This window comes from Thalassophryne amazonica, chromosome 5 (assembly GCF_902500255.1).
Source record: "Thalassophryne amazonica chromosome 5, fThaAma1.1, whole genome shotgun sequence".
Taxonomy (NCBI): domain Eukaryota; kingdom Metazoa; phylum Chordata; class Actinopteri; order Batrachoidiformes; family Batrachoididae; genus Thalassophryne; species Thalassophryne amazonica.
In genome coordinates this window covers 32,668,803-32,692,286 of record NC_047107.1, presented here as the reverse complement: position 1 = coordinate 32,692,286, position 23,484 = coordinate 32,668,803, and the positions used below count along the sequence as shown (strand labels likewise).

Sequence of the window (23,484 nt, the reverse complement as noted above, 5' to 3'; positions counted from 1 at the left end):
AAGCTTCTAGTGAGAATACCATGACTCTTTACTACAGACATGCCAAACAGACATAAATCAGGGGCTGAAGACTTTGGGCAGTTTGGTTTATTACTGTTAAAGGAGTTTGTCTGCCTTGGGCTACTAAAATACAGATGTGCATTTTAAGAATGCTTCGGATTTCCCAAGCTTCACTAAAGACCGACCACAGCTCAAGAGGAGTCAACGCCATTGGAAATCTTTTAGAACTTAAAAGACAAGCACATACCCGAGAAGCTGTGACAAGCTTATCTGTCCACTCAATGAAAACAACTGAGACTTCAGACAGGCAAAAACACAGTCTTGTCAAACAAGCACATCTAAAAGTAGCAATGACGTCAGTCAACAGCACTTTGACACCAACTGTTCTGGAACCTCTGGAATCTCATGACTTGCTGTTCAAGTGACCCATGAACAGCCAATTTTTGTCAAAATAAAGCATTCCATCACAAAGTAGTGATAGTGGCCAAGTGTTTAAGTGCGCTTGTTTCCAGTGTGGAAGGTTCCCAGTTCAAACCCACTTCTGCCCGTTCTCCATGTATAATGGCGTTGCGCCAGGAAGGGCATCTGTCAGAAAATTTGTGCCAAATAAATGCAGTTCACCTCATATCTGCTGTGGTGACCCAGTGTGAAAACAAGTGACCAGCTGAAGAGACTTACTAATGCATTCCAACAACACAGTATGAGAGACCCTTCGGCTGCTCCCTTGTTTTGCATTCAGGGTCACCACAGAAAATCCGAGATGGATCTACATGTTGAATTGGCACAGGTTTTACGCCGGATGTCCTTCCTGACGCAACTCTATTATACATGGGGAAATGCGGCAGGGGCGGGATTTGAACCAGGAACCTTCCGCACTGAAACAAAGCACACCAACCACATTGGAGACAATTATGATCTATACCAGGTCCACACTGGAAGCCCACAATTAAAAAAAAAAAAAAAAAAAAAAAGTCAATAATAAGAGTCAATGAATAAATAAAACATGGCACAGCCAAAAATAAATAATACTTTCATGCTTTAAAAAAAAAAAAAAAAAACAGTAGGATGAGAAAAATGCTGGAATTGAAATGGACGAAAGTGGAGTAGCTCAACATGAGCAGTGGTGGGCACAGATATCTTATCTGTTATCGAAGTTAATTTTTTGGTTAACTGAAAAGTTATCTTTGATAAAGATAAACCACCAAAAAATGTATCAGAAGTTACAGATAATCGATAACCGATAAATTCCGGTGTTGTCTATGGGACATTTGCAGTTATTAAAGAGCTGAAATTGATTTTTAACAATCGCTTTTGAAAGCATCAAAAGCGGTAAAAGACCTAAAGAATAAACAAGAATGTTTGACCATGCTGCCCCCTGCAGGAAGCAGCACAGACAAATCCTGAGAGCACCCATGAAATCAGCTGTTTGCTAATCATAATCATTTTTCTTTCAACATTCTGCCCCTGCTGGAAGCTCTTGTTTACAACAGTGCTCCCACCACAGAGGCACACCAAGAGCAGCCATAAGGCCAGCTTCCTATCAATTTCAACACTCTGGTCAGACGGAGGTCTTGAAAAATAAAGTCATACTAACGTATGGTTTTTTGAAAATACTGATAGAATAACTCCATTAATGTCAATTCTGTCATTTGTACAAAGTTAAAATATAACATATCTTTTAATGTTGAATAAGGCACCAATTCTGAGGTTTTGTAACAAACAGACTGCAAAGCATTTTGGGTAAAAGTGCTAAACAGTGATTGGTTCAGTAATCCATTATGTAAACCAACACATTAATGTGACGTGTGTTGGTTTAAAGATAAATGTGCTTTTGTAAAATATTCCATTTTTATTTGTAAAAAGGCATTTTTACGGAGCCCTGGAAGTGTCATCACAATTGCATGTTTTAAAACTTTTATGATGTTGTAAAACGTGCACTCAATATTAGTAAGTAAGTAAATTTATTTATATAGTGCCTTTCACAGACATAAGGCCATGTAGACATGTTGTCGGGTATTTGTAAAACCGAATATCTTACCCTTATAGTTTGGGGAAAAAACTTCATCCACACTACGTTGTTTAAAAAAAAAAAAAAAAAAAAAAAAATCCATCCACATCGAAACGTATAAATGTGTTGTAATTAGTCTGACAAACCTTTGGGTGGCGGTACTGATTAAAATTCTATCCAATCAGGAGCCTTATTCTCTTATCACTTCCACAAAAACTAAAAACATGGCACCAACCTCGTTTGTGTGGACCGATAAGGAGTCAGAATTACTTCTAACCGTAGTTTTAGAATACAAAGTTAACATATATGCACACAAAAAGCGCCTGGACAATGGACAATACCAACACAGAGCAGCCATGTACCCAGATGTTTAATACTGCCATGAACACTCCTGGCCAGTAGATGGCAGTAGTGGCCTTGAAAAAAGTCAAAAAATTCCAGATAATCCGTGTCTGCTACATTTAAGATGCGTGGAATTTAACAAACGCAAATACACTAACGTCTATAAACCCAGAGAATATATTCACGAGAGTTTTAGGCACTAGAGTTTAATGCTGTTATCTGTGGACCCTGAACAGAGTGTCTGAAATGCATTTGTCCTGTCGTGAACGTCTGAGATTACCTTATGCTACCCATAATGCATTGCTGCCTGGCACAGCATGTGCTCACAAAACCTTAAAAATTAGCACATTACTTTAAAACGAAAACATATCTGATATTTTCACTTTATAAACTTCAGACATGACAATTTTAAATCACTTGTCTAAAATGAGTGGTTAAAATTTGAACCATAAGTTAAACATGTATGCCTCTGGATGACTTGGTGACATTGTGATTATATTAGTATGGTGTTAAAGGAAACAACTTTTTGGTCACCAGTTCTCCTTTGCTTACAGACGATGGAGTGGTTTCTGATTGCAGAGGGTAGAACAACATGCTTATTAGGAAACTTAACAGGTAGGTCTCAATAGCTTTAGAAATGTTTTTCACTGTTCAGCTTAGTTTAATACATTATCGGTCTAAAAGTTATCGGACGGTAATTCATTGGAAGATAATTAGTCCGATTATGGTTTTTAAATTTATCTAAAAAGATAATCCGATAATGAAAACATTATTTTCGATAATTATCTGTTATCGGAAGTGTGCCCACCACTGAACATGAGTGAGTGTTAAGTCACAACAACAAGCCCAAGGGTAAAATAATAATAATAAATCTGGTTCACTTTAGAGTTCACATGGGGAAAATATATATATATATATAATAATTTTAACAACAACAATCTATTTTCTAGAGAAAAAGATGCCCTGAAGTAAGTCACACCTGTCAAATAATAAAAAAAAAATTAGAACTTTAAAAACAAAAGACAGCTTCATATGTGGAACTCTCCAACAGCCCCAACTAGTCATTTGTGATTTTTTTCTTTGTTGTTCTTTTCAGTATACGAGTCACAGGACCTCCCAAACTAGTTAAATTTACAAAGTAACTTTTACGACAGAAAATATGGTTTGTTCAACATTCTATGGTGAAGTTGAGTCTGGAAGGATGTGTTGGTCCCACACTTCACTGTATCTATGAGACCATGGAACCACGTTGGGTCCTGGACAGCAACTGCTCAGGCAGACAGCCACTTCATTCCCCATCTCAAAAACATCTATCTGAAACTTACTGACCATGTTTCAAATGATAGTTTTTTGTTTCTGTCACAACTGGAAATGGCAAAACTCTGCCAACCTTTGCCAAGTGTGCTGAGCCTGAAAGGAACATCTATTCCAAGAATATGGGATGATGCCAGTTGGCTCCAGTAGTCAACATAAGCAACACAGCTCTTCTGCTGAAGACAGTCAGACAGATGTTGACCAAGAGCAAAAGCTGTTTTACTACAGAAAGGACAAAATCAAAATTTAGAGAGCTGCTAGCTCCTTTTTGAGCTCATAGGACGGTCTGAGTTTAATTTAGTTAATGCGTTTAATGAATCACATTATCAGAGAATCCTGTAAAGTACAGAAGGATTGTTGTGCTGGAACACCAGTGGAGACAAATTAAGGATGTGGCAGAGCTACAGTGGCACTGTGCTGGGCAGGCAGGCAGTAATGCTGTTGTTTCTGGCCTTGTGGAAGACATGAGGTCAGAAAGGAAAAATTCCCCTCACATGGACACAAGACATCCAAGGAGGAAATATGTGAATGTGCACGTGTGGTTTTTTTTTTTCCATGTATACGTCTGTGTGCCATGAGAGAAAGTTTAAGGAATGGAGGATCTGAGGAAGGATTATGGGTACAGCTCTTCTTGACTGGCAATTGGTGGGGGGGGGGGGGGGGGGGATGTTTTGAGAAGTCAATGTTCAACATTGAAACAAGGTCTTTGGAAGTGTGTGTGTGTGTGGGGGGGGGGGGACACTTCAGAAAGAGAAAACAAAAGGGTGCAGCTCTGATTGCATTTCCCCTGATTGCAGTCACTTCTCTTTAGAGCCTGAAAGAGAAGCTTAAAAAAAAAAAAAAAAAATCCTCACTCGTATGCTAGTTGGTGTACAGGTTTATTGTAGATTTGATAATCAAGTGTGGAAATTACTTATATAATGTGAAAGACTGTAAAATATACTGGTCTTGACTGAGATCAGACTTTATATGGTGATCTTACAGCTGACAAAGTGATCGGCAAGTCAAATGCAAAATTCAAGTTCTTATACAGACAGGCCAAAGATTTGGATTTGCATACAACCACAATTCCAATGAAGTTGGGACGTTGTGTGAAATGTAAATAAAAACAGAATACAATGATTTGCAAATCCTCTTCAACCTATATTCAATTGAATACACCACAAAGACAAGATATTTAATGTTCAAACTGATAAATTTTATTGTTTTTGTGCAAATATTTGCTCATTTTGAAATTAATGCCTGCAACACATTTCAAAAAAGTTGGGACAGGGCAACAAAAAACTGGGAAAGTTGATGAATGCTCAAAATGTCATGAGTGTCATGATTGGGTATAAAAGGAGCATCTCCAAAAGACTCAGCCGCTCACAAGCAAAGATGGGGCGAGGATCATCACTTTGTGAACAGCTGCGTCAAAAAAACCCCAAAAAAACAGTCCAACAGTTTAAGAACATAATATATAATATCATCAGAAGATTCAGAGAATCTGGAGAAGTTTCTACACGTAAGCGGCAAGGCCGCAATACCAAAAATGAACGTCCGCAACCTTTGATCCCTCAGGTGGCACTGCGATAAAAACAGACATCAATGTGTAAAGGATCTTACCGCGTGGGCTCAGGAACACTTCAGAAAACCATTGTCAGTTAACACAGTTCGTCGCTACATCTACAAGTGCAAGTTAAAACTCTACCATGCAAAGTGAAAGCCATACAACAACATCCAGAAATGCCGCCACCTTCTCTGGGCCTGAGCTCATTTGAAATGGACAGATTCAAAGTGGAAAAGTGTGCTGTTGTCTGATGAGTCCACATTTCAAATTGTTTTTGGAAATCATGGACGTCATGTCCTCCAGACCAGACTGTTACCAGCACAAAGTTCAAAAGCCAGCATCTGTGATGGTATGGGGGTGTGTTAGTGCCCATGACATGGGCATCTTGCACATCTGTGATGGCACCATCAATGCTGAAAGGTACATCCAGGTTTTGGAGCAACACATGCTGTCATCCAAGCAACGTCTTTTTCAGGGACGTCCCTGCTTATATCAGCAAGACAATGCCAAGCCACATTCTGCGCGTGTCACAACAGTGTGGCTTTGTAGCAAAAGAGTGCGGGTACTAGACTGGCCTGCCTGCAGTCCAGACCTGTCGCCCTTTGAAAATATGTGGATCATTATGAAGCACAAAATATGACAACGGAGACCCAGGACTGTTGAACAACTGAAGAAACAGCGAGATGTGTAACGCTGGCAGCTGCAGGTTTGGTGATTAAAACGGCCGCCGTTTTTCTCTTTTCTGCAAATATATGTACTTATGTCTCCATATACATATCTACACGCTTTACTTTTCCTTGTTCCCCCTTTTTAATATTATATTTAAGTAAATATTGGAGGAGTGGGGTACAATTAATTATACCTAACGTTAGCTTATCTAGCCGGCCTTTGCAACAGTCATCGTAGCTTACAAAATAGTTGGTTCTTTTGTGTTTGATAACCCACATTAATTCATACTTTTGCCCACATTTATTTTATATGTACTTGTTAATACCGTTACTGTAGGTTTAACTACACTATTACACTTTATGCACTAATTACCGTTTTCGTTTATCGTGTTAGCTTGCTGGGTACGGTTGGCTTATTCACGGCTAATTTAGCTCTTCCACTAGCTTATTTTCACCATTTACAATTTTATTTTACATCTTATAGATTTTTAATGATTCATCAGTTTATGTGTTCCTCTAAAGACAACATATAATACCTATCGTATATAATATTTTCCTATCGTATGCTAACAGAGTTACTTTAGATAGATACCAGTACACTCACACACATAGCTTCTGCTTCTACAGCTTAGCGTACTAACTATATTTGATTTTATTACTAGTGTACATACTAATTACCTATACGACAATCTCCTGTGATGTCTTATCCTTCTTATGTCTTATTATTTATTATATATACACCTTTTTCTTAAGCTGCTTGGGTGGGTAGGGAAAGTTAGAAGGAAAGGTGATGTAACAGTGGAATCAGGACCACTTGAGGTGAAGCATACTACTGCAGTAGGTTTTACGGTCCAAATGTCCATGTACTACATACTGATGAAGCACATATTATAAAAAAAGTTAAAGATGTGAACAATAATTTAGATTTTGTACTGTGTTCTTTCTACAGTGGAAGTGCGCGCCAGTGTACCTGTCCACCACCAGTTGCAGGTGGGACTTTGAGTTCTTAATCTTGTTCTGGGCCTCCATGTTCAGCATATCAGCTGTGTTCTCCCCATTGATTGCCACAATAACATCACCAGGGTGTAGGTCTGCCCGCTCTGCCTTGCTGCCCAGATTGACCTGTTGAACACAAAAAAGATAGATCCAGTTATGTTCTGCTGGACCAAGAACCCTCATCCTTGCCATCTCGTCAACATAGGTCTGACTCCTGCAGGTGTGAGGAGATTCTGGCATAATGAACGAATGTGTTGGAAAAGACCTTCTGCTAATTTGATATGGTCATTCACCAGTCAAAGTATTCAGTAAACTATAGTCTCACACACACACACACACACACACACACACACACACAGTCAGCAGCAGACAGATTTATGACACCCATGGGAAGAAGTCATTAGCGAGACATGACTTCGTTTGACCGGGTGTGACCTCTGCCACTAGGTTCACTGCCTTTATATTCCCAGCCACATCAGACGGAATTCCACAGTAATGGACCCAAACAAAACATCCAGAGCCACTGCTTGTAGCTTGCCTGTGAGGCCAAAACAAACTCAACAATTCCTTGAACTCCCAATGCAAAACAAAATTAAGAGCCAATGAGAAGGAATGAGAGTCTGCTTCTGGCATCTATGGGAGGGAAGGGGTGGGGTGGGTAGGGTGAAAACAGAGGATTCCAGTCAATGGGCAGTTCACCAGTTTAGCCAAGCAAGAGATGCCATGTCTGCAGGCCCACTCTAAAGACAAATGAGCGTTGCTGTGGAGCCTCACAACAGTGCATGCCTTTTCTGATCAGGACACGCCTGGTTTCACACAAACTGACATTTCTACAACGATTCTTTTCCAGGGTCTGCCCACCACAAAAACATCATCTTTGAATAAAAGAGGGCATCTGTGCTCCGTCTGTATCAAGCACAAACCACTTCTACCCACTGGATGTTTAACTGCAGCCAGAGAAGGTAACTGAGCGAGACGCGCCTCAAAGTGGGCTTCATAAACCTACTTCAGGTCAAGTTACTACCGCAACAGGAAATGCCGTTACTCCACAGAACCTTTGTGCCATTTGCCACAAGTAAATGTGCTTGCCAGTGCCATTTACTGGATGAACATACAAAATCTGATGGAAAGTTCTAGAACCACAAGACAGCATGTCATTCCAACCACAACTTCAAGTAAACAGTAAATGCTGGTCAAAGAAGCCTGAAGCCAGGGTTAGTATGCGTCATGGTCACCAGGATTACACAAAAATCTAACAATTTAGTGATCTTTATAGGATAAATTTATGGGGGAACGATTAGTCAACTAGTCACAATTATGTCGTCTATCAAAATCATCTGCAACTAATTTACTACGAAACATTTATTTTTTAAGCCTTATTTTTCCTCTCAAAGCTGCCGCTGTACCTTTTGCTGCCTTTCTGACCTTGATGCACATGCGCAGTAGAGGCAACCCAGATCAGCCATGATGTCACCGGAAAAGTTACGCCCAAACAAAGTCATGTTTAGCTTGCAATGACACTCAAAAGTTTGGGAACATTAAAGCAAATTAAAGAGAAAAACGTGCAATGCAAAATCTTGCAAGGCAGAACCTGCCTTCCACAGCAGCACAACGCCAATGCGGGAGTTGTGGCTGATTCAGTGCTGATGAGGGAGAGTCATTACAGTAAGATAGTTGGCTAGTTAGCCGCTAGCATTGAGGTCTATAGTAAACTTGCCCAAGTCTATTTGCTCGGCAGCCACTGGGTACACGAGGCGTGGCAAGATGTGTAGCTGCCTGTCAGTTGAATAAGGTGCAAACCAGGGGCTGATCTACTGGGGTGGCAACTGCCACCCTAAAAATAGCTCTTGCCACCCCAGTTGCCACCCCAATCAGAAGTGGGTGACATTTTTTCAAAAAAGGGACCTCACGAATGACTAACCGGCGAAAACTGTGCTCTCTGAGCGCCCTTGAATGCAGCACAAGCTGCGCTTTGCGCTCACCACCCCCCCACCCCCAACTGTTGTGACGCCGAACTTTCCCTAAAGGACACGATGACACGCCAGCACACATGGCTGCCAGGAAAACTTTGGAGAAAAAAATATAAAATTGATACATTCACCAATTAATAAACAATGAGGAATAAGTTTTCAGTGGTATTTTTATTAGGGCGGAACCTCTTGTTTCCCGCGTTTCAGGTGTCTCTCATAGATATTAGGGATGTTTCGTCCAACCTTAAAGTCGTGTTATGTTAACAAAAGTCCGTGCACGCGTGCGGCAATGTACGCTTTTTAGGTTTCACTTTCATTTCATAACGCGACAGTGGAGCACTTTTTTTTTTATTGCTGAGGGGAGAAAACACTTTGTTGTGGATTTAGAGGAACACTGGAAACAAGAGAAGAGGGTGTGAAGAGAGGACAGAAGGATGGACAGAAGACAGAGGGATGAGCAGAGGACAGAAGGATGGACAGAAGACAGAAGGATGAGCAGAGGACAAGCACTGATACACACACCCTTGAGGTGTGTTTCTGTAAGTCTTCAGCTCAGGTAAGACTCATACAGCTTCTATGCTGTCATTTGATTATGTTTTCTACTATAGTGGTGCAGCTAAATTTCCATAACAATCATTCAGTTTGTGATAAAAGCATGAAATTTGGCACAAATATTCTAAATTAACTAATTTATTTTCAGATATGGAGGCATCCTGGAGCTGACCTCTAATGAACTACAGGGATCAATAAAGAATTACACAGGGGTCAAACTTTAACAATGCTCCATATTGAAAAGTATACCACATTATCTGATTACACAGCTTCCAAAAAAGGTATAGTTTGGACTATCTATGACTGAATGTTATGGAGTTATGGGGTAAAAACAGCAAATATGGTGACAAAGGTCAGTTTCAGTTTGTACAGGGGTCATCACCAGAGGATTTTGTTTGTGTTTTGATTTAAATGGAGAAGAAGCTGTAGCACTTTGCCTTTTTTTTTTAAATACCAATGGACGCCATTTCCTGCAACTTCATAGGCAGAAGAGACTAAGAAAAACAGTCTGAAAAAAGGAGATTCTACTTGGTTGCCCAATTTGTAAGATGAGGTTTTTTTTTTTAATACTCTGAAATTTGTTATACATTAATCAACCTGGTGCTGCACCACGTTTCCACTGCTGGGTTGAATAACGACCTTTGACTGTGGGTGCCCAGCCGCTGGGTCAAATAGTCACTGTGGAGCTACTTATGTTGATAGGTGTAAACGCGAACATTAACAATGACAATTTCATTAGCCTTAGTGCACATAGGTTATGGGTTTGCTGTAACAGCGATGTCATGTTTGAATAGGAACTCTGATAAGGCTAATGTTTTATAACGCTATATTGCAGTGTTAAAAATATATATATATATATATATATATATATATATATATATATATATGTTCATCTTCAATGGACGACTGTTACCAAGCCAACATCATGCACACCTCGGCAAGCAAATATCTGAGTGAAGCAATCTTGAACATGTTGGTAACTGACATGAGACCGATCTCACTTCACCACAGTGATGGAAAAGAAAATGGATACAACTTTTGAGAAGGTCAGTTTCAATTTACTTTATTGACATGAATGTATGGAAACAACAGGGCCAACACAGCAAAATAAATAAATGATATAACAAACAATAGCAACATCCAAAGACAAATAACAGCAGCATGCTGGTGCGATAAGAGAATTTAAATATGATCTAATTAGTCGACTAATCGCAAAAATAATCAGTGACTAGTCGATTATCAAACTAATCGTTTGTGGCAAACCTAATTGAGAGAGGGGCTTTGGCATTTAACAGCTTCCCCAATTTAACCAAATACACAGTCTGCACTAACCCACATCACTCTGGACAAATGTTAAGCTCATCATTGACAAGTGGCACTTTTCTGTAGAAGGCCTTTTCAAAGTACACCTCACTGATTTTGACCTTTAACCCCAAAGATCAATAGGCTTCTTTAGGTCACCATGGCTAACGCAGATAAGGTGGGGAAACAATCAAGCTAGTACAATTGTTATCTTGCTCATGACAGACTTCCCATGCATAGCGATATTTAGCCCACTGGCTATGTTGTGGGAAAAATAAGTCAGACATACAGGCAAAGGACTGGAATATGGATAGTTGGTACCATCACTGAAGAGAAAAATGGCCCCTAGAACTCAATCTGAAATGCACCTCTGGATAACTATTGAATAGCCCATTGGCCAAAACCCAAGTGTACTGCATACAGTGCAAAAGACCCCTCGTCATTACAAAGATGATTAAGTTTCCCAACAAAATGATTTCTTCATAATCTGAAATGTACTTATTTTGAGCATTTTGAACAATTTTCTCTACACATTACAATTCAGAGTCTCTAGTTTGCCAAACAAAATACAGTTTGTCCCTGTGGCATCTATTGATGACCTAATACTTGATTTTGTCCCCCTGGTATTAGACAGAGATCTTGTTTTAAGACAGTGAAAAAAAAATGTGGTTGATAAATTGTTAAGAGTATGCAATCTGCGTGGAAGTGATCTAGTTTACTTGATCACGCTGGCCCACCTTCCCCAATAAATGTTACACCCCTCCCACCACTACCTGACCTAAAGCAGTTGTTTCAGACTGTACACATACATGAGATTTCATTTTACTGGTGCACAACACTTTCATACCTGCACCAACAAAGTTGGGAGGAGGTAAGAAAGTATTGTGTTATGTTTTTATCCATGTGTTTAACAGCCTGTAACCCACAATTTTTCATATGTCATGAAATATTTACAGAGGATTCACATCCTAATAGGCAAGAACTGATTGAACTGATTAAATTTTTAAAAAGGTCATAGGTCAAACGCTTAGAGTCCGAAAAATCCCTATCCTTTAACATGGAACGAAGGTTTCAAAAATTCAGAACTGTCAAAAAACGCTCAGATTTCTTTGATATTTGAGAGCGTTATGTAGGTCGGTATTCTTTATCGACTGACAAAGTTTGATCTGAAAAGATTATAGATTTTGTGACCATCTAAATTTAACATTGAAAACCCCATTTATTATATCTTAATCACACATGCCCCAATCACTCTCATATTCGAAAGACAGGTGCAGACTGGCACTCACTATCAACCAACAAAGTCTGATCCAGACCTGATCCAGATTGTGGACATTTGAATTTAATATTGACAAGCCCATTTGATGTAAATATCTCAAGGTTCCAGTTTTATGCCCATTTGTCTATCTTCCAGTTATCAGTCGAAAACAAAGTGTCAAAAAGCAATGACAAATTGTGTACATTAGTGATAACCAATATTTTGTGAAAATTATTTTAGAAAAGAATTCCAAAACTGAAAAAGTTGAAGGAAAAACCTTACACCAGCATAGAAAAAAGCTGAACTTTGAATCAAGCGCATGAACTAAATATACACTCCTGACATTTGAGCACATCTACTTTTGCTTATGAAAAGCTGTCTAACATGACTTTGACCTTGAAAATTTTTCCCAAGGTAAAAATGTGGAATTGGAAACTAGTGTTGGGGGAGGTTTGCGTTCTACAAGTGCAGCTCTAGTTGTCGTTTTACATCTTTATGTATATACTCTTTGGGGAAAGGTTCTTTTGGAGACTATTTGCAATTTGTGTTTTTCTGCTACAAAACAGAAATTTCTCGCATTGGTGTAATTAAGAGTCAATTAATTTGACCTAGCTAAAGTTAAGTGAAACCAATTTGATCTAGTTAAAGAAAATATAATCAGTTGGCAACATGCACATGAGTTACTGAAGCACACTCCTGTGCATGTTAGCACTTGCAATAATTAATGCACAGCCACATTCAATAGTGCACTCTGGGATGTGGAACCCACCCTCCCACTAACTGTAATCAGTGGTTTCCGTCTAATGTAATCTGTTTCCATTCTATTCCAACTTTGTCTGGGCTCAAGGAAACTGGTATGAAGCACCCAGTGGACACAAAAAAGAGAACTAAAGAGGCGCAAAAAGGAGGAAGTTGACTTTGCATGACAGGTCATTACAGGCTGGTTGAAGAAAAACAGAGGATATGGTTTGAGAAGGGTCAACATCAGGCTGGCTCTTACCTTTGATACAGTTATGGGTTTCTTGAAGTCTTTTCCACCAAATATTCTAAATCCCCATGGCGAAGAGCCAATCAGATTCAACGTCAACGCCATCGAGTAATCCACTCCACACAGAATCTGTGGAAAAAACCCTGAAAAACAGATGGAGATACAGTCAGAACAAGATGAACAAAAGGTTCTGCAAGAGTTGTGCTAATCCTGGTCAGGCATAATGTCACTACATACAGTGCTTCACCTGGCCATGATGTATTACTGAAGATCATTCACATACAGGAGGGTAATAGGGAAAATGAGGCCACTTTCTCTTCATAGAGTGCGTCAGTGACAGCAGGACGGAACTGCGCCACTCATAAGTGCACAACGTGGCAAATGAATTGACAAGGCGTGTGCAGTAAGCCAACTGTGAGGATCGAAAGTTAGGAGATTTGTCATGTGTGTCCAAGTTTAAGTCTCACAGGCCTACATGGTTCCGATAACCCTAGACCTGGACCAGATAATGCCAGTGTTGCAGTCAGACTAGTTGGCTCCAATTTGGATATTCTGTTGCAGTTCTTGGATCAGTTTGTTTAATTTACTAAGATTTATGGAACACAAACTAAAAATTTAAAAATTGCAGGAAGGATAACAGATGCACCAATAAGTGCAGTTTTAGATGACAATCTTGAGCAAACACACCTGAGGTGCATAAATTGCACACTGAAGGTCATTCCTGTGTGCATATAGATAACTGATTCTCCATAATACCCCGTCACACGAGAGCACAAATTGAGATTCGAACGCTGTACAAATTTACATTCGAATGTCATACGAATTGAGATTCATTTTATTATTATTGGGCAAGTGTGCCCATTAAGCCCACTTTCAACTTTGATGTCAATTTCTGAAATAGGAAAATATATATATATATATATATATATATATATATATATATATATATATATATATATATATATATATATATATATATATATATATATATATATATATATATATATTGCCATCCATTATTTCCTTCAATCAAAACTTTTGTTACTTCTATGACATTTTATTACAAACAAATTACATTTTCCATTGTTGATTTAGCCCCACCCCAAAGTATACAGTCTCGGGAACTATGACTAGAAGACAACCAAAAACTATGGTGTTTTGGGACCTGCCAGATTTAATTCATTTTCAGTAAATTTCAGCCACAAGTACATTAATATTATGTCAAATAAGAGGTAAATGTACTAATTTTGATTTATATATAAAATAGTATTTTGCCAAATTATATGATTTCACTTCAAATGGAAAGATGAGTTTTATGAGCTAGCAAACATAGCTGATGTCATGCTAACACACCTATCCCTGTTAATGTTACTATGCCGCAAGAACTAAGGTTGTCAGCTATAAATATTAAGCATTTTGTTATTCATTTAACATTGATATTTAGATAATGCATCATAAATTGTTCTGTGGAGCTGATTAATTTCATAACAGGTGGGCTTAAATGGTATACATCCCAACAGAATGCATGCAAACTACAGTGAGAAATGCTAATATTCAATGACAAAACTTTGTATTTCTGAATGTGTGCACAGTAATAACTGCTGTAATGTTTGATGCAAACTATATTTAGGCTCCATGCATAGTTTTGTGAACATATCTTACATTTTGAAAGGAAAGCATTGTCTTTAAGCGTTCCTCACGGTGGAACCATTTAAGCCCAGCATGCTCCATTTAAGCCCACCTCATATTTCAATAGAGAATTTCTTCTACTACAAGTTAGATACATTTTTCTGTTCAAAAGTAACAGTTCACTGTGTGACTTTAAATTACTGATCTACTTTACTTGATAGATGGATAGACACACTGACCTATAGATAGATAAAATGTAAATTTTAATATGTAAATATAATTTTTTTTTTTTTGGAATTGTCCACTGTTATCTAATAAATATATTGCTGTTTATTTTTAATTGAATTGCCTTAAGTGCCTGAAATGAAACTAAATTAACCGATTCATTGTTCTGTGTACTGCACCGTTTGTCATTTGTTCAGATGATCTTGTTCAAAAAGGTTTTTTTAAACATTTCCACTGTCATTTATAAAATATATTGCATTAATTAGATTTTTATGCATTAATTATTGCATTAAACAAGTTTATTTTATCAATAAATGATGTTGACTTATTTGGAACACATGAATTGACATTCCAGACTTTTGACTTTTTCCCTAAAATTTCTTAATTACATCTTTTGAATTGTACATCAACTAATTACTAAATATTCAACTTAGAGGTGAATCTTGCCCTTTAACAAATTATGTCAATACATAGGAAAAATAGCTAAACTTAGATTTTGGTATGCTTAATGGGTACACTTACCCTACCCTTGGGTAAATTTGGTTTACAGTGAGTGAGTCATCTCATTTTGTAAATACTCAAAAAGTTCTATGACAATATTTGTCCAGGACAAATATTGTTTAAAGTGCCTGCACAGGCAGTGTTTCATTAAAACCAAATGGCCCTCTGAGACAAAAGCTATGAGTGCAGATTACAGTGATTTGAAAGTCTCACTGTGGCTAACGTATATGGATGCACTCAAAGAACATAATACGACACTGTATGGTAGCAATTTGGGATTTTTATACAAGTATGAGCCATATAAATAAATCTGTTGATGCATGGTTAGCTTGTAACTGCACAGAACGCATTCCAAATTTTGTGCAGTTGTGGTCAGAATAGCAGTTTATTACTTTTTCATCTGGGGGTGAAGAAAATCCCTTCTTTTAGAAGTAAATAGATGAAATTAGAAAAGTCTCAAAGGAAAGTACAGAGACTGATTTATTAGGAGTCATGTTCACTTGACACACAACTGGATAAAGGCTGTAGAAATTTCACATGCTGTGCTGTACTGGGAATGACCCAATTTGGGGGTGGAATGTTTGAGTAAAAAAAAAAAAAAAAAAACCCCACACTAAATAAAAAAAATAAAGCACTTTGTCTCGTCTTTCTAAAATAAATCAAACAATGCCATTCCATCAGCTCAACTCAACCCTCATTTCTAAATTACATTTAAAATGACAGAAATTGACCAAAGCGCTGTACAAAAAAGAAAAATGAGGGCCAAGTTACGCCCAACAGTGGTGGGCACAGATAACCAAAAAGTTAACTTTTATAAAGCTAAACCAATAAACCCCTAAAAAAAAAATTAGCAGAAGTTACAGCTAAAAGATAAACCGATAACTTTTAGTATCGACTCCAGTACACTGGCAGCTACTGATACTTCTGAATAAATTCACAGGCAATCACAAACAAGCCAGGGCTTCTGTCCAAGATCAGTCTTCTCTCAGCAGAATAGATGTGGTGACCAGAAAGGGGGAAAAAGGGGAGAGAAAAAAAAAAAAAGAAGATTTTCACAGAAATACAGTCTTGCAAATGCATCGCAGGAGACATGCACAGCAAGGCAGTTTTGCCTGTGGTTAAAATTTTAAACAAACTAATTCCGGAGAAGTTATTGAAATTGTCACCTGTCGTTTTTGCAACATGAAAATATCAGCCACATGTCTATTTTTTAAAGTAATGCACTAATTCAGAAGGTTTGAGCATTAGACATGTGCTGAAAGGCATTATGGGAAAATTCAAATGAGCCGCTCTGATCACTTCCTCCCCCCCCCCCATCAAAATGCCATCTACTGAATGGGAGTGTAAATAGACCAACATATTTGTGATCTCAAATGCAGTTTTACACTCAGAACGTTGAAATGTCGGCATGTTGAAAATAAATGACTTTTTTCCTTCCACTTTGCAACAGCAGCTGGCCCGCCCCTTCTACTGAGGGAGGACTGAGTTTCTCACAGTGGTCCGTTTATTGCAAAGCACATGGCAGGAATTAACATGTAGGATTTTAGGTTGTACAGATGTTTGACCGTTCAGCTTTATTCACTATGGCAGCAAAAAAAATGTTACACAAAGTTGGCGGAAGCCAACTGGTCTACTGATGGTTTTCAAAGTTAGCTGAAAAGCTAATCCTCTAACAAAATGTTAGTTTCGCTAATTAGCAGAATAGTGCCCACCACTGATGCCCAATCATAAGTGAAGAAATAAGTTAATTTGAGCGAAGCTCACTCCATGGTACAGGGAGTCCCAAACAGGAAGTGCTAAATTTTGAGTTTACTGTGAAACAGGAAATGGCAGATATCAAACACTTCCTGGATTGACAGACGAGATCCCATAGAATCTCGCGGTAGTCCGACAACTGGCCTGAATTGGGCCAGATACTGGCCGCCATTTAGGAGTAGGAATTCCCACTCCTAAATGACCAATAGGAGAGCAGCGCTTGTGCTACACCCCCAAACATGACCAAAGTAAGGTTGATCAATGCTGACGTCAGCACCTCGGCTGCCAACCAATCACAGGCTAGGAGAGAGAGAGAGAGATGCGTGTCTGGCCTAATTCAGGCCGGTTGTCGGGCTAATCACGCCGGAACTCAGTGGCAAATTCACACTGAAACAGGTAGTTCAAAACTTTGAGTCCACAGTACAACAGGAAATGTTAAATGTTGAACACTTCCTGGCATGGGTGGAGCTACAGCAGAGGCCAGGGTTGCACTGGACTCCCCTGAAATCTGACTGGACACAGATGATTGACATGTCATGGCACGCCTGGCTGAAAAGAGCTGCACTTTGAAATCATTGTCATTTTGACTGCAAGGTTCATCCTCTCCAGTAGTTGGTGCTGTGTACCACAAAAGTTCTAATCCACCTTAGTAGAAGAAGAAAAATGTTCAGATTTGAACTGAACATGTCGTTTGAACTCTGAACTAATAACTGTATAAATAACCATATTTTAAGCCAGAAATTAGGTCCAGGTTGTTAAAAGCAGCATTTCTCTTTAATTCGGGTTGCCTTATGTGTTTGTCTCCAGTGATTTTTAAACAAGCAGGCAGCTGTTGATTAACCTCTTAATTTTGCTCTCTGAGTGACACCAGGATGATGCATTTTATCTTAAAAATACACATGCCATGGAGTGTTTCCCAACTGTACTCAAAAGTATTGAAACACTTGGTATTTCACACATTTTAATTTGTTTGCCATTTCAAATACAAATAAATACATAAAAGGTATCTTACTTAAATGCAAACTGAAAGCAAATGTCTACAACTTGATATAACTTAGTTAAAAATATAAAATCCAGCTTCCTGATGGTGGTGTAGGGGAGGATTTTCTTAAAAAGGAGACCTGAATGTTCAGCTACAATTTGCTAACTGCGCAGAAAAGCTCCACTCTGTAAGGTAAGAACTGAACCAGGTGAGAGTAGAACCTGTAATACCCACACACTGCTCAAGACAACGCAGCAGGATTGCGTGGTGCACTGTGTCAAAGGCAGCTGACAAGTCTAGAATCCATCAGGATGGCAGGACTACCTGACTCAGCAGCTAAAACCAAATCATTAAGAACTCAGCAGAACAGTAACGGTGCCATGTCTGGTATTGAAGCGACTGAAATTCTTCATGAATGTTGTGCTGAGCTAACAAACAACGGCAGCTGGATGTGGACTGCTCTCTCTAAAACCTTGGATAAACAGGGAATCTGGGCTATGGGCCTAAAATTTGAGAAGATGGAAGGATTGAGATTTTTCTTTTTAATTATAGGTTTCACTTTTAATTTCTGCATGTTTAAAGGCTGAAGGCACAGCTTGCGCTAAGGCTGGTATTAAACAGCAACAGAATACTAGCTTCCACTGAATCAAAAACTTCTCCGGAGAAGGAATGATGTTTAAAGAACAATTTGTAGGATGCAGATGGTTAACTACGTCAAAGTTGGGAGAAGGACAAAGGCTAGTTAATATGGCCCAAACATGTCATCTCAATGTAACAATGTTTTGTGTAGGAAACTATGCTCCATACATGGATATCTGTTAAATTACAAAAAAAATTTCACTGTTCAGGAGCAAAATCATTTTCTTATTCATCTCAGAGTAAAGTGATTGTTTAGATTAACCCTCTGCAGTCCAGGGTTTTGACTACTTTTGGTTTTAAAGTCAAAATATACCTTAGAAAACAGTTTACTTTGCCTTGTTTGGTGTCATTTTGTAATCACAACCTCACCTGTGTGACTATAGTTTTTCCTTTCATTCTGACATACTGTATAAACACAATGGACCTAAATTCACACAAAAACATAAAATCACAACGGAAAAAAAAAAAACTTTTTTATAACTGTGAAAACCACAAACGTTTAACAAAACATTTTTAAAACTTAGCCTGCAAATATAAACTGTAAATTTCAAAAACATATGCACAAATGTAGCAAACAAAGTTATATACACAACTATTTACATTAAAAATGCAGGAAAAGCTTCAGGCATTTTTTCTGTACAACTGTTTACAAAACAATAAGATGCCACACAAATTATTTGTCCCACTCAAAACAATTCCTATCCAACACAAGACTGAGTGGACACAGGCTAGACCAGGGGTGGGCAGCGAGGTCCCAGACACTAGAAGTTTTCCTTGCAACCAATCACCTCACCAGGTGGGTTTGCTGATGAGCTTCTCCCCTGAGCATAAACACCTGATCATTAATGAGATCACCTGCTGAGGAGATTGGTATCAAGGAAAACCTACAATGTCTCGGCCCTTCATGGCACATGATTGCCCACCCTTGGGCTAGACCCACAGGAGGAGTGTCACGCCTCTTGTTGTCCACCTGGAGGCAGTGTTGGCATTTTAGTCAGCCTTTGGTGTTTTTTTGACCAGAATCACCTCAGCAATGAACCCCCCTTTTTCCCCCCATGCCATTGCTGCACTGAGGGAGAGCTGACAAGGAAGCGGAAGTCCCATTCCGTGCGTGTTTCTACACCAATGCACACCAAACATGAACATTCAGGAAAAAGCATTGTGTAAAAAAAAAAAAAAAACTCATAAGTTACACTAGGTCTATCATCAGAATTTAAAAACTAGTATATAGTTTGAAGTCCGCACTTTCAACACAGATTCAAACGGAGACTGTGGCAGATTGGATCGTACGTCTGCTTAATTCGGTCATGTGACTTTGATACAGATGTGTCAGATGACTCCAGAGGGTTAAAAGGGTGGGCTTGAGACTAAAGTCTCCTTGGTTCAAATCCCTGTCAGACTGGGGGGCTGCTCATCACTATGGGTCCTTAGGAATGTTAGTTAATTCCCCAAATTGCTCTGTGTGTGCAGTTGAGTGCTTTGCATAGCAGCACACAAACACTGGCATGTGTGTATGTCGTGAGACGTTTAATTCAGGAACACCCCAAACCATTATGTTTAACTACCAACAATTTGCAATGCATCACTGAAAATTAAGGTTTTCAATTTGTGACATTTGTGTGAGTAAAGACTCACACAGGCCCACCCACACCCTCTTTAACATGGCAAGATGGGGTGCTTTGGGCTGTGGTGGTGCATGCACTCCAAATGATTGCCGCTGTTGATCACTTTCTCCAAAGTTATGTCAGATCCAAATCAGCAAGTTCTGATCTGCCAGATAATTGTGATAACATAAATATCAGTAATAAAGACTAGTCAAAGTTGATCCACAGCACTGCATATAGACCCTTTTCAATTACCCATGATGCATCACATAGCATCATTTTGTCAGGCAACCTGCTGTACACAAAAGCAGAAGCAAGAACATTCAAAATCTATTTTTAAAACACTGTAAACACCTGCATTTCAATGACCACATACATGCTACAGGGATTCTATGGATGAAGCAATATCTGCTTGCTACATGGAGAAGTTAAAGATGCTTGATGGCATCGACTCGTATGGATGTTGAAGATCTCTAGAAGCTTGTGACTCCAGTTTGGATGTGATTTTTTTTGTCATGGCAAAAATACTGAAAGTTTTACAGACAGTGTTCAATTTTTATAGTCCTAACAGATTACCAGCTCAAATAAGTCTGGAGAAAGAGAGAGAAAAAAATAGTTCAATAGATTCATGACTTTTTTCACTTCCAAATGGGTTGTAAGTCACATGGCATGACAGAAGCATTGACCCCTGACCACGTCACTATCAGCCCACAATCACAAACTGAGGAGAAAGAAACAGTGCATCATGGGAACCCCCCAGCAGTCTACGTCTATAGCAGCATAACTAAGGGATGGTTCAGGGTCACCTGATCCAGCCCTAACTATAAGCTTTAGCAAAAAGGAAAGTTTTAAGCCTAATCTTAAAAGCAGAGAGGGTGTCTGTCTCCCTGATCTGAATTGGGAGCTGGTTCCACAGGAGAGGAGCCTGAAAGCTGAAGGCTCTGCCTCCCATTCTACTCTTACAAACCCTAGGAACTACAAGTAAGCCTGCAGTCTGAGAGCGAAGCGCTCTATTGGGGGATATGGTACTACGAGGTCCCTAAGATAAGATGGGACCTGATTATTCAAAACCTTATAAGTAAGAAGAAGAATTTTAAATTCTATTCTAGAATTAACAGGAAGCCAATGAAGAGAGGCCAATATGGGTGAGATATGCTCTCTCCTAGTCCCCGTCAGTACTCTAGCTGCAGCATTTTGAATTAACTGAAGGCTTTTTAGGGAACTTTTAGGACAACCTGATAATAATGAATTACAATAGTCCAGCCTAGAGGAAATAAATGCATGAATTAGTTTTTCAGCATCACTGAGACAAGACCTTTCTGATTTTAGAGATATTGCGTAAATGCAAAAAAGCAGTCCTACATATTTGTTTAATATGCGCTTTGAATGACATATCCTGATCAAAAATGACTCCAAGATTTCTCACAGTATTACTAGAGGTCAGGGTAATGCCATCCAGAGTAAGGATCTGGTTAGACACCATGTTTCTAAGATTTGTGGGGCCAAGTACAATAACTTCAGTTTTATCTGAGTTTAAAAGCAGGAAATTAGAGGTCATCCATGTCTTTATGTCTGTAAGACAATCCTGCAGTTTAGCTAATTGGTGTGTGTCCTCTGGCTTCATGGATAGATAAAGCTGGGTATCATCTGCGTAACAATGAAAATTTAAGCAATACCGTCTAATAATACTGCCTAAGGGAAGCATGTATAAAGTGAATAAAATTGGTCCTAGCACAGAACCTTGTGGAACTCCATACTTAACTTTAGTCTGTGAAGAAGATTCCCCATTTACATGAACAAATTGTAATCTATTAGACAAATATGATTCAAACCACCGCAGCGCAGTGCCTTTAATACCTATGGCATGCTCTAATCTCTGTAATAAAATTTTATGGTCAACAGTATCAAAAGAAGCACTGAGGTCTAACAGAACAAGCACAGAGATGAGTCCACTGTCCGAGGCCATAAGAAGATCATTTGTAACCTTCACTAATGCTGTTTCTGTACTATGATGAATTCTAAAACCTGACTGAAACTCTTCAAATAGACCATTCCTCTGCAGATGATCAGTTAGCTGTTTTACAACTACCCTTTCAATAATTTTTGAGAGAAAAGGAAGGTTGGAGATTGGCCTATAATTAGCTAAGATAGCTGGGTCAAGTGATGGCTTTTTAAGTAATGGTTTAATTACTGCCACCTTAAAAGCCTGTGGTACATAGCCAACTAACAAAGATAGATTGATCATATTTAAGATCGAAGCATTAAATAATGGTAGGGCTTCCTTGAGCAGCCTGGTAGGAATGGGGTCTAATAAACATGTTGATGGTTTGGATGAAGTAACTAATGAAAATAACTCAGACAGAACAATCGGAGAGAAAGAGTCTAACCAAATACCGGCATCACTGAAAGCAGCCAAAGATAACGATACGTCTTTGGGATGGTTATGAGTAATTTTTTCTCTAATAGTTAAAATTTTGTTAGCAAAGAAAGTCATGAAGTCATTACTAGTTAAAGTTAATGGAATACTCAGCTCAATAGAGCTCTGACTCTGTCAGCCTGGCTACAGTGCTGAAAAGAAACCTGGGGTTGTTCTTATTTTCTTCAATTAGTGATGAGTAGAAAGATGTCCTAGCTTTACGGAGGGCTTTTTTATAGAGCAACAGACTCTTTTTCCAGGCTAAGTGAAGATCTTCTAAATTAGTGAGACGCCATTTCCTCTCCAACTTACGGGTTATCTGCTTTAAGCTACGAGTTTGCGAGTTATACCACGGAGTCAGACACTTCTGATTTAAAGCTCTCTTTTTCAGAGGAGCTACAGCATCCAAAGTTGTCTTCAATGAGGATGTAAAACTATTGACGAGATACTCTAGCTCCCTTACAGAGTTTAGGTAGCTACTCTGCACTGTGTTGGTATATGGCATTAGAGAACATAAAGAAGGAATCATATCCTTAAACCTAGTTACAGCGCTTTCTGAAAGACTTCTAGTGTAATGAAACTTATTCCCTACTGCTGGGTAGTCCATCAGAGTAAATGTAAATGTTATTAAGAAATGATCAGACAGAAGGGAGTTTTCAGGGAATACTGTTAAGTCTTCTATTTCCATACCATAAGTCAGAACAAGATCTAAGATATGATTAAAGTGGTGGGTGGACTCATTTACTTTTTGAGCAAAGCCAATAGAGTCTAATAATAGATTAAATG

At 38.8% G+C, this 23,484-nt stretch overlaps 1 protein-coding gene across 3 annotated transcripts in view; it reads right to left on the bottom strand.

The window, feature by feature from the left end:
• pdlim2 (PDZ and LIM domain 2 (mystique)) overlaps positions 1–23,484 on the bottom strand; it is a 147,781-nt gene that overhangs the window by 87,622 nt on the left and 36,675 nt on the right. Inside the window, exons 2-4 of one of the 3 annotated variants that reach the window (XM_034169932.1) lie at positions 14,087–14,095; positions 12,960–13,088; positions 6,852–7,003 (exon numbers count right to left, since the gene is read on the bottom strand). In XM_034169932.1, the coding sequence (XP_034025823.1) occupies positions 6,852–7,003; positions 12,960–13,052 (245 nt within the window). In that variant the 5' untranslated portion in view covers positions 13,053–13,088; positions 14,087–14,095. Of the gene's footprint in view, positions 1–6,851; positions 7,004–12,959; positions 13,091–14,086; positions 14,096–23,484 lie in introns of those variants that run through there. The other 2 variants (XM_034169931.1, XM_034169933.1) reach the window with 2 other exon arrangements.